This window comes from Capra hircus, chromosome 2, assembly GCF_001704415.2.
Source record: "Capra hircus breed San Clemente chromosome 2, ASM170441v1, whole genome shotgun sequence".
Taxonomy (NCBI): domain Eukaryota; kingdom Metazoa; phylum Chordata; class Mammalia; order Artiodactyla; family Bovidae; genus Capra; species Capra hircus.
Window position 1 is genome coordinate 64,999,511 of NC_030809.1, and position 16,737 is coordinate 65,016,247.

General features: G+C 38.7%; 1 protein-coding gene across 3 annotated transcripts in view; it reads left to right on the top strand.

Annotated features, from left to right (window-relative positions):
• C2H2orf76 (chromosome 2 C2orf76 homolog) overlaps positions 1-16,737 on the top strand; it is a 95,271-nt gene that overhangs the window by 62,178 nt on the left and 16,356 nt on the right. For all 3 annotated transcript variants that reach the window (XM_005676253.3, XM_005676255.3, XM_005676254.3), the window contains one exon: positions 9,416-9,466. In XM_005676253.3, coding sequence (XP_005676310.1) covers positions 9,416-9,466 — 51 coding nt within the window. The remainder of the gene's footprint in view (positions 1-9,415; positions 9,467-16,737) is intronic.

The following is a 16,737-nucleotide window of genomic DNA, read 5'->3' on the forward strand; positions in this document are numbered from 1 at the left end:
TTGGGTGACTACTAGAATAGTTAGAAAATTTTTCCTTATCTTTTAAATCTTTATTTATTTGTTTATATTTAATTCTCCCCTCCACAGTTTCCCCTATTATTAACATATTAGTATGCTGCATTTATTGCAATTAATGAACCAATATTGATGTCTTATTAACTACAGTCCATAGTTGATTCCCTGGTGGCTCAGACGGTAAAGCCTCTGTCTATGAGGTGGGAGACCCGGGTTTGATCCCTGGGTTGGGAAGAGCCCCTGGAGAAGGCAATGGCAATCCACTCCAGGACTATTGCCTGGAAAATCCCATGGACAGAGGAGCCTGGTAGGCTACAGCCCATGGGGTCGCAAAGAGTCGGACACGACTGAGCGACTTCACTTTCACTTCACTATAGTTGATTCAGATTTCCTTAGTTTTTACTGATGTCCTTCTTCTGCTCCAGGATCCCAGCCAGGATACTACATTACACTTAGTTGTCATGTCTCTCTAGGCTCTGTGAACTGTGGCAATTTCTCAGGTTTTCCTTGTTTGAGGACTTCGACAGTTTTGGGGAGTACTCATCAAGCTTACTGTAGGATATCCCTCTATTGGAATGTGCCTGATGATTTTTCTCATGATTAGACTGGAGTTGTGGGTTTTTGAGAGGAAGATCACACAGATAGTGTCACTTTTTTCACATCACATCATATCAAGGGTACATATTTTCTAAATGATTTATGGTTGTTGATGTTGACTTTGACCACTGGGCTAAAGTAGTACAGGTTTCTCCACTGTATCACTGGTTACTCTGGTATCTCCCTGTTCGTAAGGTACTCTAAGGAAGGCACTATGCACAGCACACAGTTAAGGGGTGGGGAATTATGTTCTCCTTCCTTTAGTGTGGAATATCTACATAATTTATTTGAAATTCTTTTGCATGGGAGATATTTGTTGCTCAGATTGTTACAGATTTGGTCACTGAAAACTTTCAGTTGTCCTCTGTGCCCCTTGGACGTATGCCATCTGTGTGTGGTTTTTAAGATGGTCCAGGCTAATTTTGTGTATTTCCCATGCCAATCCTAGAACCAGCCATTTCTCTAGGAGCCTTGGTTGCTTTTATTGGAGAATGGTTTTAGACCAAAATCTGGGTGCTAGGTATGCTCTTCACTACTTTAATTTCTTAGGCGTTCTTGACAGAACAAGGAAATATGTCAACCTGTGTATTTATCAGTTCAGTTCAGTCGCTCAGTCGTGTCCGACTCTTTGCGACCCCATGAATCGCAACACGCCAGGCCTCCCTGTCCATCACCAACTCCCTGAGTTCACTCAAACTCATGTGCATCGAGTCCGTGATGCCATCCAGCCATCTCATCCTCTGTCGTCCCCTTCTCCTCCTGCCCCCAATCCCTCCCAGCATCAGAGTCTTTTCCAATGAGTCAACTCTTCACATGAGGTGGCCAAAATACTGGAGTTTCAGCTTCAGCATCAGTCCTTCCAATGAACACCCAGGACTGATCTTTAGAATGGACTGGTTGGATCTCCTTGCAGTCCAAGGGACTCTCAAGAGTCTTCTCCAGCACCACAGTTCAAAAGCATCAATTCTTCGGCACTCGGCTTTCTTCACAGTGCAAATCTCACATCCATACATGACCGCTGGAAAAACCATAGCCTTCACTAGCTGGTCCTTTGTTGGCAAAGTAATATCTCTGCTTTTCAATATACTCTCTAGGTTGGTCATAACTTTCCTTCCAAGGAGTAAGCATCTTTTAATTTCATGGCTGCAGTCACCATCTGCAGTGATTTTGGAGCCCCCCAAAATAAAGTCTGACACTGTTCCCACTGTTTCCCCATCTATTTCCCATGAAGTGATGGGACCAGATGCCACGATCTTTGTTTTCTGAATGTTGAGCTTTAAGCCAACTTTTTCACTCTCCTCTTTCAATTTCGTGAAGAGGCTCTTTAGTTCTTCTTCACTTTCTGCCACAAGGGTGGTGTCATCTACATATCAGAGGTTGTTGATATTTCTCCTGGCAATCTTAATTCCAGCTTGTGCTTCTTCCAGCCCAGCGTTTCTCATGATGTACTCTGCATATAAGTTAAATAAGCAGGGTGACAATATACAGCCTTGATGTACTCCTTTTCCTATTTGGAACCAGTCTGTTGTTCCATGTCCAGTTCTAACTGTTGCTTCCTGACCTGCATACAGGTTTCTCAAGAGGCAGGTCAGGTGGTCTGGTATTCCCATCTCTTTCAGAATTGTCCATAGTTTATTTTTATGTATGTATAAATATTTTCATATTTACCATCTGAATCTGTATGTTAAATGTGAGTTCTTACTGGTGCTTCCAACTCTAATCCATTATCACGTGGATCATTTCAGCCTTCTCTGTTTGCTTATCTGTACATCTTCACTCCAGCTGTGAGAAACCTGGCTCCTATCATCTGCCATCCATTTACTTACCTGTTTAATTCCAAACACAAGCTGGAGTCAGTTGCCCAAAAAATCCCCCATGCTTCCATCTATTCATCCTCTTTGCAAGCCCCTGACATCCACTGATCTTTTTATTGTCTCTAGTTTTGCTTTTTTCCAGAATATCATGTACTTGGAATCATACGGTATGTAGTCTTTTCAGACTGGCTTCTTTCACTTAGAAACATGCATTTAAGGATTTTCTGTATGTTTTCATGGCAAGTCCTATCTTCTTAACCTCCTTTAACCTGGAACAGGCCTCACCTTCAGTTATCTGTCATTTTATTGATTTTTTTTTTCGAGAAAAGTCCAAATCTGAGTTTTTATAGAATGCCCCACAATTTGAATTTGTCAGATTGTTTTCGTATGATTAGATTCAGATTAGACATTTTTGACAGGATTACCATGTAGGTTGCAGGTTGACAAGTCACGAGCTATGGGTCAGTCTGACCTTCCCTCTGTTTTTATAAAGTTTATTGAAACACAGCCACACCCATTGATTTACATATTATATGTACTGCTTTTGTGTTTCAGTGGCACTTACATAGTTGTGACAGAAACCATGTGGCTCACAAAAACTAAAATATTTTTTACTGATCTTTACAGGAATAGTTTGCTGATCCCTAACGTTGGTGATTCCTCCTCATTGCATCATATCAGGAAGCACTTGTTATTGGTAGTATTTATGAACTTACTGGGTCAGCCGTTTGTTACAGGATTAAACTGAGGAATGGCCAGATGGAAAATATGCATCGGACAAAGCATGGGGAAAGGGGGTGGAGCTTCCGTGCCCTCCTGGCGGGCACCATTCTCCCTGGTGTCACGTGCGTTCACCAACCTGGAAGCTCTCGTGATAGATGTTTAAGTCATTTGGTTAAGATGCTGTCTATTAGATTTCTCTGTTGTAACGGTATCTTTTCAACTCATAAATGGTTGAGACCATATGTGTATGTTGTTTCCATTAGTTTTAGTATGTATTTTGTTTTTAAATTCATCTTTAAATTTTTTGGCCACACCAAAACAGTTCCTCAACCAGAGGTCGAACTTGTGCCCCCTGTATTGGAAGCCTGGAGTTTTAACCACAGGACTGCCAGGGAAGTCCCGGTTTTAGTATCTATTGATGATCTTTACCCAAATCTCTGGTAGCTGCAGTAACTGGGATTTTTTTTTAACTCTGTGACTCCTTCTATGTTTATTGTTTAGCATTTTTTCTGTAAAGAGGCACTCCCCTGGTGTCCCTCCTATTTAGAAAGAAACAGGATAATTTTATAATAGCAAAATCATAGCACATTATCACCTTATTACAAAGGGACCATTCCTTCAATACAGTGTTAGGGTAATACTCTCTTGTTTGTATTACAGATATACTATAAATTCCTTAGTTTAAATATTCCATAAATTTAAAACACAAAATAATACTTTATATTCTGTGGCTATGACTTAACAGAGTGAAAATATAGCAATGAAGAAAGTGATTCTAACTTAAGGATAGTTAGTGGTTACTTCTGGGAAGGGAGGTTGATGGTACTAAGGAAAGAAATCTTTGATTTCTGCCAAACAGCAACATGAATCAGCCATAGGCGTACTTATGTGCCCTTCCTCTAGAGCCTCCCTCCCACCTCCCACCCTTTCCCACCCTTCTAGGTTGTTATGGAGCCCTGGTTTGAGTTCCCCGAGTTGTACAGCAAATTTCCATTGGCTGTTTCACATATGGTAGTGTATATGCTTCTACAGCATCCACTTCTATTAGAAACTTTTTCAGTAAAGTTGGAATAGAAGGGAACTTTCTCTACCTGATTAAGGATATTTGTGAAAAAATGATACCCTACATCATATTTAATGGTGAAAGACTGAGGACTTTCCTCCTAATATAAAGAACTAGGCAAGTTGTTTTCTTAGAAATTGCTTCTATTAAACACTGTGCTGGAAGTTCTAGCCAGGTCAGTAAGACAAGATAGAGAAATAAATGGCATCCAAGTTAGAAAGAGGTAAAATTGTCATTATTCACTGGTGAGTTGATTATCTTTGTTGAAAATCTTATGGAGTTTATAAAAACACTACTGGAACTAGTAACTTGAGCTTTTAGCAAGGTTGTAGGATATAAATGAATATATAAAAACTAATTATGCAATATACAGTTGGAAACTAAAAAAGAATAATAGCATCCAAAAAATTGAAATAGGGTATATTTGATAAGAGTTGTAAGACTTTTGCACTGAAAACTCTAAAACATCACTGAGAAGTTTAAAAAGACCTAGATAAATGGAGATATACTATGTTCATAGATCAGAAACCTCAATATGGTTAAGACGTCATGACTCCTCAAAATAATGTATGGATTCCAATCCCAATCAGAATCTCAGCAAGCTTTCTTTTTTCCTTCAGATAATGTCTACTTATTCTAAAGTTTATGAATAAGTTATTCTAATGTGTTCAAAAATTATAAGGAAAGTAAAGACATAATATATAAATAAATAATGATATAAATAAATCACAGAAAGAAATAAGTTGGAAGAGTTGCACTATCTGATTGCGTGACTTATTACTATAAAGCGGTGGCAGGATTCAGTGGTATTGTTATACAGATGACATGTATATCGATGAAAAATAGTCTTATACATATATGTTTAATTGGTTTTTGATCACAGCATTTTAGGAGGAAGCTGTCATCTTTCTAAAAAGGAGCTGAAACAATTGGATATTCACATGCAAATAAATGAACTTGAACTCTCACCTCTTGCCATACACGAAAAATGATTTGAGATTGGTCAAGGCCTAAATTTAAAATCTGAAACTATAAAAACTTCTGAAATAAAACATAAGAGAAAATCTTAAAGACTGATTTTGCAAAATTTCTTAAAGTACAATGAGCCAAAAAAAAAAAATCTAGCTAGGGTTCATCAAAATTAAAAACTTTCGCTTTTTATAATACACTGTTAAGAAAATGAAGAGGCAAACCACAGACTTTGGAGAAAATACTTGTAAAGCATATATCCAACAAGGAATTTGTGTCTAGAATAATAGTAACTAAAGAAAGAGACCAAACTCTTAGCACTCAAGTTATATGACATATAACCCAATTAAAAAATGGGCAAAATATTTGAACATGCACTTCATCAAAGAAAATGTATGGACGACGAATATGCACATTCAGTGATAGTCATCATCAGTCTTTAGTGAAATGCAAGTTAAAACCACAATGAGAGCATAACACACCCACTTAACATGACTAAATAAGAAAGCTTTAGAAGTTAAAAACCAAGTTTTGGGCTAGGATGTGAAAGAACTGGAGCTTCTTATATGTTGTTAGTGGGAGCGTTGAAAAGGTACCACTTCGGAAGATGATTCAGCAGATTCTTGACAAGTTAAACTTAAGAACCTACCATACAACCCAGCCATTCCACCTGTAGGTGTAATGAAGGTGTGTGTCTACATATGAATACTCATGGCCGTATTCATAGCGGTACAAAATGGGAAACAACCTTTTTCATAAGGAAGTGTTCATTCTTTTTCTCTTCCTCTTCATTTTTATATGTAAAGTTCACCTCACCAGAATGTGTTTAACATCTATTCTTTCTTTTCTTCTGCCACCGCAGAAGATACCAGCTTTAGTCCTACCCTTCTTAGTGTGGCAGATGGAAGTTGGGAGGGCTGGATTCTAGTCCTGGCTCTTGACACTTTGGGCTGATCGACTGCCTTCTTGGGACCTCAGTGCCCTAACCTGCTGATTAAAGGGATTAAATGATACATTTTTACTCATGTCTGTTTTAGAGCACCTGCTGTGTGCCAAGCACTCTGTTAGGTTTTGGCAACATGATGAAGGAAATAGGCTGTAGTCCTTGCCCTCATTGGAACCAGTATTTATTAACATATAATGTGCCAGGCACTGTCCTAGGTTTTGGGAAGACAGGTCATTGTGTCTTAATCTCTAGGAACTTATGAATTCGTAGAGAAGAGAGACCAAACTAAGTAAACAGAGTTCTAATTGTAAAAAATGTTATGAGTGGAGGACTATGAGAAGAGACCCCTCTTTTAGTAGGGCTGTCCTGGAAGGCCTCTTTGTGGAGGTGACCGCTGAGCTGAGATCCACAGATGGAAAAAATGGCTCCTTTCATGTCTGTCATAGTCTCTTCTCCAGAAGCCTAGACCTCTGAGGTCCAAGGTGGGTGATTGGTGTCCTGACTGTAGACGTCTCTAAATGAGAATAGTGTCATGGCACTGTTTCTTCTGTGCCTTAGTCCTTTCTTCAGGGAGTTTTGCTGTCTAGTTTAGGAAATACAAATGGCAATAAATTAAACAGATTTAATTCTTCTTTCTGATATTTAGTCAACACTTCTTTGGCCTATAATTCAAAAGTAAGAAGCAAAAGATAAAATGAAGTTCTGTGCTCTGCTAAGGCTGAAACAGGTTTCAGATGGAGGTTGGGCAGGCGTGTGGACTCCACAGACAGGTTTCCTTTGGCCTACAGCATTTTTTTTTTGGCTGCGTTGGGTCTTAGTTGCTGCACATGGGATCTTCATTGTGGCATGTGGGCTTGTTGCCCTGTGGCCTGTCTTGCCTGGGAAATCCCATGGACAGAGGAGCCTGGTGGGATACAGTCCATGGGGTCACAAGAGTAGGATATGACTGAGGGACTAAACTACCACCATTGTGCGGATCTTAGTTCCCCAATCAGGAATACACCCTGTGTCCCCTCTGTTGGAAGGCGAATTCAACCACTGGATAACCAGGGAAGTCCCTGCCTACAGTATTTTAAAGTGAAAAGTGAAAGTGAAGTCACTCAGTGTCCAACTCTGCGACCCCATAGACAGTAGCCTACCAGGCTCCTCTCTCCATGGGATTCCCCAGGCAAGAGTACTGGAGTGGGTTGCCATTTCCTTCTCCAGGGGGTCTTCCCAACCCAGGGATCAAACCCAGGTCTCTTACATTCCAGGCAGACGCTTTAACCTCTGAGTCACCAGGGAAGCACCTCCCCGACCCCTACCCCAGACTTAGTGTTTCCATTTAAACCTTTAGGTGACCAATTAGAATGAAGGGACTGTACTCCCTTTAATGGGATGCTTGCTCTTACCTCACGGCCCTCCTGTTTGCCCAGCCTCACTCAGTCCTGTCATCTGGTTGTCCTCCTGTGATTGTGTTTGTCTAAGAATCATCTCAGCAGGTTTTCATTTTGAGTCTAAATATGCTTGGGACTGGCTGGCTGTGAGTCTGATCTCTGGGTGTGGGGCTGGGTGATTCTAGCATGTGGCAGGTGAGATCATAGCCCTAGCTGTGAACACATCTTTGTTACAGGATTCACAGGGAGCGTGCCCTCTCAAGAGTGGGGACTTGTCTCAGTAACTTCTTATTTTCCCTGTCTCTGGAATACTTGGTAGTGGGTACTTTAAATGCTTGTAACGTAAATGAATAAGTTATATTTTAATTTTGGTATTTATTTGACCTTTAAATTTAGGGCTTTCCTGGTGACTCAGTGGTAGAGAATCTGCCTGCAATGCAAGAGATGTGGATTTAATCCCTGGGTCAGGAAGATACCCTGGAGAAGGGAATGGCTACCCACTCCAGTATTCTTGCCTGGAAAATTCCATGGACAAAGCAGCTTGGTAGGCTACAGTCCATGGGGTTGCAAAAGAGTCAGGCATAACTTAGCAACTAACACTTTTTCACTTTTACTGACCTTTAAAAGGTTAAATGTACTTGAACACTTTTCCTAATTCAGATGTGTAGGTTTTTTAAAAAGTTTTCTTTGGTAACACATTCCTATGGTTTTTAAGGATGAATATATAAAAGGAATACAGTGAAAAGTCTCCTTCCCACTTCTGTTCTTTATCTGACCAGCACCTCATGCTCTCTCCCATGGAAGTATAAACAAAAGCAAATACATATTCTTATTTTTCCTCTCTTTTATTCAAAAGGTAGCATACTAAAAATAATGCTCTGCCTTATGCCTCCTTTGCTCTTTAAAAAAAATTATTTACTTATTTAATTTTTGGCTGCACTAGATCTTTGTTGCTGCGCACAGGCCTTGTATAGTTGCGGCACGCGGGGGCTACTCTCTAATTGCTGTGCACAGACTTCCATTGTGGTGGCTTCTCTTGTTAAGGAGCACCAGGCTCTAGAGCGTGGGTTCAGTCATTGTGGTGCACAGGCTTGGTTGCTCTGTGGCATGTGGGACCTTCTGGACCAGGGATTGAACCCATGTTCTCTGTGCTGGCAGGCAGATTCTTTACCACTTGGACCACCAGGAAAATCTTGCCTTGTTTACTCTTGACACGTCTTGAAGATCTTATGTTAGTAAAGAGCTTCTTTCTCCTCCTTTTTTGGTTGTTTTACTGGTTGTTGAAAAATATGTTTAATTGTTTAGACATATTATAGTTTATTTAGGAAGTCCCCTCATTGAAAGACACTTGGATTTTCCTAGGCATTTGCTATTGCAAACAGTGCTACAGTTAGTACCTTTGTTTACGTCATTTCATACACACACACACACACACACACACACACACACACACACACACACACGAATGTGCAAAGTATATTTCTATGGTAAATTCTCCAAGTGGAATTGTTATGTCAAAGGATATATGCATATGTAATTTAGATACATGTTACTTAATTTTCATCTGTAAGGGTTGTAGTTTAATTAATTATTAATGAAAACTAATACTAGTGTTTGAAAACACTGTTTTAAGAAAATTTTATAGTCTCTTTGCAGAGTTAGCGTAGTTACATTATAGGTTATATGAATTTTGGTAAGAGTGATAAGATTGTTCTAGATCTTTGTTCTACTACTGACCCCAAGGGATTCTCAGACTCATGTGCTAAATGAACATCGACTATATAATAATGTTTCACTCATACATACTATATAGTTCAAGTGTATGTAGATGCTATTGTATAATAAAATGCCAATTCTCTTAATACTATGACTATTTGAATATTTTATAATAAAAATACTCTTTATCTTACAGACATCCCTTTGAGGACCAGCCTCCCACCACCATTCAGAAATTATAAATATGGTAACCAATTTTTCTTATTCTTTTAAAACATGTAATTTCACATTAGTTTTATTTTGAAGTGAATTTAAATTTGGTTTTCAAAAATGAGTTTGCAACCTGTATATAAAAACCAATATGGAAGTTCTTTAAAAATATAGGAATTCTAGCATATCGTTAAAGTAAACACTACTTGTGTCATCAAGTGGCCTATTTATGAGGAATAGAATGTTTGGAAAACTATTTGGAATGAATTTCTTTGTCAGGTAGTCAGAAAAGGAGAAATGATTAAAGACAGGGAATTAAAAGAAGAGATTTAACATTTTAGATGTCAATAACTTGAGTATGTTGGCTTTCCTGGTGCCTCAGTGGTAAAGAATTTATATGCCAATGTAGGAGCTGCTGCTGCTGCTGCTAAGTCGCTTCAGTCGTGTCTGACTCTGTGAGATCCCAGAGATGGCAGCCCACCAGGCTCCCCTGTCCCTGGGATTCTCCAGGCAAGAACACTGGAGTGGGTTGCCATTTCCTTCTCCAATGCATGAAAGTGAAAAGTGAAAGTGAGGTCGCTCAGTCATGTCCGACTCCTTGAGACTCCATGGACTGCAGCCTCACAGGCTCCTTCGTCCATGGGATTTTCCAGGCAAGAGTACTGAAGTGGGTTGCCATTGCCTTCTCCAACCAACACAGGAGAGGCAGATTCAATCCTTGGGTCAGGAAGATCCCCTGGAGAAGGAAATGGCAACCTACTCCAGTATTCTTGCCTGGGAAATCCCATGGACAGAGGAGCCTGGTGGGCAATAGTCCATAGGGCTTTTAGCAAATGAGTCGGACTCTACTTAGCTGACTAAACAACAACAGCAGCAACTTGAGCGTGTTACATAGTAATTTTGTATGTTGCAATTATTGACTTTAAAATGTAGTAATAAGTCAAGAAGCTAGGTTTCATTATTCATTATAAAGATGGTACAATTATTAATCTTCAGGATAGTGACACTCACCAAACTTCGGTTTTGAGACTTCACTTGAGAATTACGATGCACCTAATAAATATTTCTGTTAATTGGTGCAGACATTTTAAAGCATAAATTTTTAATTACCCTTGATCATTTCTGGAGTGGTTTTTAATTCTGCTGCCATTTGTTAGAGCAACTTATGACATAAAATACTTTGAAATCACAATCTTCACCGTGTGTATGCATTTTAATATTCAGAGACTAATTGTGAGGTCACAAGGGTAGTCCAGCAGAAGTTAAAGGCACTGAGTTGAAAGTACTTTGATTTATTGGACTTAAAGAATTTACATACTAAATATTGAATAAGAGAAAGAAATAAAAAGCATGATTAAGTAATTATGAAACTTTTCAGTTCTGTCTTTCATGGCTTTCAAAGTGTCAAGCCTTGAAATAACAACCTTAAACTTGAACCTGCCTACAGATACCACTTCAGATTAGCACAGTTACATGTGGGTTCCCTTTTTTACATGCTGTGGATATGCATTCAAACTATGTTCCATGGAAATTATTTTGAGAGATAAGTTTTAGATAGTAAAATTATCAAAATATCTGGGTGCTAATCATCATGATAGTAAATAATGTATTCCTTCAATTTTTCCCTTTGTTGGTATTTGTATATTTAGGTGTGATGTTGGGTACGTATATTAGTTTGTTAATAGGTGGAGTATCTTCTTGTATTGATTCTTTTATCATTTTATAGTGTCTTTCTTTCTTTATGGCCTTTGTTAAAAAGTCTGTTTTGTCTGGCATGAGTATTTTGCCACCCCTGCTTTCTTATCCTTTTTGTTTGCATAAAATATCTTTAAAAATCTTTTTTTTATTTATTAGTTGAATTATACTTAATTTATAATTTTTGTTATATAACAGAGTGACTCATATGTATGTATGTATGTACGTATGTGTGTGTATGTATTCTTTTTCATTATGATTTATCCCAGGACATTGAATATAATTTCCTGTGCTATACAATAGGACCTTGTTGTCCATCCATTCTATATGTAATTTTTGCATCTACAAAACCCAAGATTGCTGGGAGAAATGTCAATAACCTCAGATATGCAGATGACACCACCCTTATGGCAGAAAGTGAAGAGGAAATAAAGAGCCTCTTGATTATGGTGAAGGAGGAGAGGGAAAAACTAGCTTAAAACTAAACATTCAGAAAACAAAGACCCATGGCATCTGGTCCCATCACTTCATGGCAAATAGATGGGGAAACAATGGAAACAGTGAGAAACTTTATTTTCTTGAGCCCCAAAATCACTGCAGATGGTGGCTGCAGCCATGAAATTAAAAGATTCTTGCTCCTTCAAAGAAAAGCTATGACAAACCTAGACAGCATATTAAAAAGCAGAGACATTACTTTGCCAACAAAGGTCTGTCTAGTCAAAGCTATGGTTTTTCCAGTAGTCGTATATAGATGTGAGAGTTGGACCATAAAGAAGGCTGAGTGCTGAAGAATTGATGCTTTTGAACTGTAGTGTTAGAGAAGGCTCTTGAGAATCCCTTGGACTTCAAGGAGATCAAACCAGTCAATCCTAAAGAAAATCAACCCTAAATATTCATTGAAAGGACTGATGCTGAAGCTCCAATATTTTGGCCACTTGAAGTGAAGAGCTGACTCATTAGAAGAGACCCTGATGCTGGGAAGGATTGAAGGCAGGAGGAGAAAGGGATGACAGGATAAGATGGTTGGATGGCATCACTGACTCAATGGGTGTGAGTTTGAGCAAGCTCCAGGAGATGGTGAAGGACAGGGAAGCCTGGTGTGCTGCAGTCCATGGGGTCACAAGAGTGGGACACGACTGAGTGACTGAACAACAGCAAACCCAAAATTCCCAGTCTGTCCCTTCCCACTGCTCTTGGCAGCCACAGATCTGTTCTCTGTGTTTTTGAGTCTGTTTCTGCCTTGTAGATTCGTTCCTATCATATTTAGATTCCACATTAAAGTGATATCGTATGCTATTTGTCTCTCTGACTTACTTCACTTAGCATGATCATCTCTGGTTGCATCCATGTTGCTAGAAACGGCATTGTTTTCCTCATTTTTATGACTGAGTAGTGTTCCATTGCATATATGTACCACATCTTATTTATCCCTTCCTCTGGAGATCCAACCAGTCCATTCTGAAGGAGATCAGCCCTGGGATTTCTTTGGAAGGAATGATGCTAAGGCTGAAGCTCCAGTACTTTGGCCACCTCATGCGAAGTGTTGACTTATTGGAAAATACTCTGATGCTGGGAGGGATTGGGGGTAGGAGGAGAAAGGGACGACTGAGGATGAGATGGCTGGATGGCATCACTGACTCGATGGACGTGAGTCTGAGTGAACTCCGGGAGCTGGTGATGGACAGGGAGGGCTGGCATGCTGCGATTCATGGGGGTCACAGAGTCGGACACGACTGAGCGACTGAACTGAACTGAACTGTTAATAGACATTTAGGTTGTTTCCATGTCTTGACTGTTGTGAACAGTGCTGCTATGATCATAGGAGTGCATGTATCATTTTGAATTATAGTTTTGTCCACATATATACACAAGAGTGGGAATGTTGGATCATATGGTAACTCTAGTTTTAGTTCTTTAAGGAAATTCCATAGTGTTCTCTATAGTAACTACATCAATTTACATTTCCACAAACAGTGTAGGAGGGTTCCTTTTTCCCCACACCCTCTCCAGCATTTGTTATTTGTAGACTTTTTAATGATGGTCACTGTGACTGGTGTGAGGTGGTACCTCATTGTAGTTTTGATTTGCATTTCTCTAATAATTAGCAATGTTGAACATCTTTTCCCGTGCTTATTGGTCATCTCTTGTCTTCTCTGGAGAAATACCTGTTTAGATCTTCTGCTCATTTTTTGATTGGGTTTGTTGTCATTGTTGTATGAGCTGCTTGTATATTTTGGAAACTAAGCCCTTGTTGGTCGTATCACCTGCAAATATTTTATCCCTTTATGTAAGCTGTCTTTTGTTTGTGCAAAAGCTTGTAAGTTTGATTAGGTCCCATTTATTTTTCTATTACCTCTTTCCTTGGGAGACCAACCTAGACCAACCTAGACAGCAACCTATGACCAACCTAGACAGCTTTTAAAAAGCAGAGATATTACTTTGCTGACAAAGATCTGTCTAATCAAAGCTATGGTTTTCCTGGTAGTCATGTATGGATGTGAGAGTTGGACTATAAAGAAAGCTGAGTGCCGAAGAATTGATGCTTTTGAACTGTGGTGCTGGAGAAGACTCTTGAGAGTCCCTTGGACTGCAAGTAGATCAAACCAGTCAATCCTAAAGGAAATCAGTTCTGAATATTCATTGGAAGGACTGATGCTGAAGCTGAAACTCCAATACTTTGGCCACCTGATGTGAAGGACTGACTCATTGAAAAAGACTCTGATACTGGGAAAGATTGAGGGTAGGAGGAGAAGGGGATGACAGAGGATGAGATGGTTGGATGGCATCACCGACTCGATGGACATGAGTTTGAGCAAGCTCCGGGAGTTGGTGATGGATAGGGAAACCTGGCATGCTGTCGCCAAGAGTCAGACATGACTGAGTGACTGAACTGAGCTTGGGAGACTGACCTAAGAAAATATTGGTATGATTTATGTCAGAAAATGTTTTGTCTGTGTTCTCTTCTAGGAGTATTATGGTGTCTTGTCTTATGTTTATGTCTTTAAGCCATTTGAGTTTATTTTTGTGCATGTTGTAGGGATGTGTTCTCACTTTAGTGATTTACATGTGGCAAAATCACTTGCTAAAGAGACTTTCCCCTTTTATACTGTTGCCACTTTGTCAAAGATTAATTGACTGTATGTGTGGTTTTATTTCTGGGCTCTGTTATGTTCCATTGATCTATATGTCTGTTTTTGCCCCAGTACCACACTGTTTTGATTACTGTAGCTTTATAGTATTGTTAATATTATAGTATCAATCGACTCCTTCCCGAAGTTTGGGGGGGTTTGCCTTCTGTTTTGTTTTTTTCCCTCAGGAGTGCTCTGGCAGTTGTGGTCTTTTATAGCTCTATACATGAGTCTTTCCTATTCCCTCACTCTCAATGTATGTGTGTCCTTCACCCTAAAATGGGTCTCTTGTAGGCAACATATTGTAAGCTGTTGTTTTATTATCCATCTGTCACTCTAAGTCTTTTGATTGAAGCATTTAGTTAATTGATAATTAAAGTAATTATTGCCAGATGTGTTTTTATTGCCATTTAAACCTCGTTTTGCAGTTGATTTTGTGCTTTTTCCTTGTTGCTTTTTCTTTTACCATGGTGGTAGATAATGTATCTTTCTTATTAGTCCACCTTATTAACACCCACTTGTCCTCTTATTTCTATACTACTCAGATGAATTGGCAGGAAAAATGAACACATTTACCTGTGAGGAAATCAGAGAACCACCATGGTTTTGGTAGAACTCAGGTGACTGTGTTTGACTCTAACAATCTGCCGCTTTGTTTTTGACAAGAAACGCTGAAGTGTTCCTTGCTCACCTGTCCTTGTCCTGCTGTATTGCTACACTCTCTGTGGGACTGAACACGCTGGGTGTTGGGGGGTGGAAAGGGCACAGAGTCAGGTTTCACTTTTGTTGGTTGCCATCTCTGTGTCCTTGGACAAAGGTCCAGTCTCTCTGCCAAGCTGCCAAGAGTCAGAGATTTCTCAGAGCCCTGCCTCCCGTTTAATTGGCATCTGCATCTATTACTGATTTACCCTGGCCAGATGGTGTGTTCTTAAAGCACAGGGGATGTTGTCTTATTTTTAAATTCTTTTTGTTTAGGCATGGTGTATGTGTGCAGTGAATGTTTGTTGTGCAGTGTGAGGCTGCTAATTGTTTGTTTCTAAGGCTGTGTGAGATTACATTAAACAATGTGAACACATTAAATACTCTGCAAATGTAAATCTTGTAAATCTTATTTTTATCTTTATGAGGTTGTTTTCCTCAAGAAATCTGCACTAAGGAAACAATACCTGCAGAAGTTGTTTCTGTTAATAATTGAAATTGGTTTTTTTTTTTTTTAAGAAGTAAAAACAATTGAAAAAGATGATTTAACAAGGGAAGGGGCATTTCTTTTCTTCCCAATTCTTACCAGTTTCTGTTGGAGAGAAAAATTTGGTAAAAGTTTATGTTCAAAGCATTTCTTTTTCTGCTAAAAAAAAAAAATGTTGCCTCCTTATTGTGGGGTTGCAGAGCATATTAGAGCAAAGATATTTCTAACTTAAAGAGTTATTAGCAAAATATATAGAACATGATGACACTTGGAGAGGTCAGTATGCAATTTTGCAGGTCGATGATAACTGACTTTAATCAAGGTCCTTTTGTTTAAAAAAAAAAAAGCAACTACTATTGGCTTCTCTAACTTGTCTCTAGTAACAAACAATATATATTTATAGTGAGAAAGAGTGTAATAGGTAACTCAGTATAATAGATAATTCAAAAGTCACATTTGTTTGTTTTCTTGTGTACATACATTGTAAGCTTATTTTTAGCCATTGTGACCTATTTTATGTCATAAATGTGTATATTTCACTTAGGTTAGATTGATTTTTATAAGATGACCTTATATTAAAAATTGTAATAGGCAATTGAAAGTTTGCTATTTAAAATAATGAGCATTTCAGAGTGCCTGTTCTTAACTAAATAGGTACCCTAATTCTTCCTTATTATTAAAACATAGTTAAATCAAGGTTTTTTTTTTTCTTTAACACAGTCTTTCATTTCACTGAAATTCCTTGTTGAATCAAATAGCATGATTGATAGAAATGAATTTTAGCTTAAGGTTAAGAGTTTATTCAGATATAATAATATATGTAACTATAGTAAATTAATTAAATGGCTAGGTAAAACTGAGTGGAGAATTAGTAACTTTCTGAATTTAAACCTGTTGAATGCTATGTTTGTTATATAATTAAGAACTGATTATTGCCCAGTTAGAAATACCCAATGTAGAGAAACTACTTACTGGAAAAACACAGTGTAGCCTGACTTCAAGATAAACAGATTAAGGAGTGAAGGAGAGATTGAATAAAGCAGATTAGATGGTGTGAGCCTGTGCAGTATTTGGAAACCAGGAGACAGATATTGGTAGTCTTTGGGTATTAGCAGCCTTGATCAGATTACCAGTGCATCCTTGATGGTGTTTAAATTCTGAGACTGGTAGCAACTTGTTGCTATGATCATTTGACCTCCTGTCACTGAATCCCTTCTGAGAGATTAGTAGAAAAATAGTAGTAGTAGACAAAGACAGACTTTTTAAAAAACCTTATTTGCTAATCTTAGCATTTAAGGA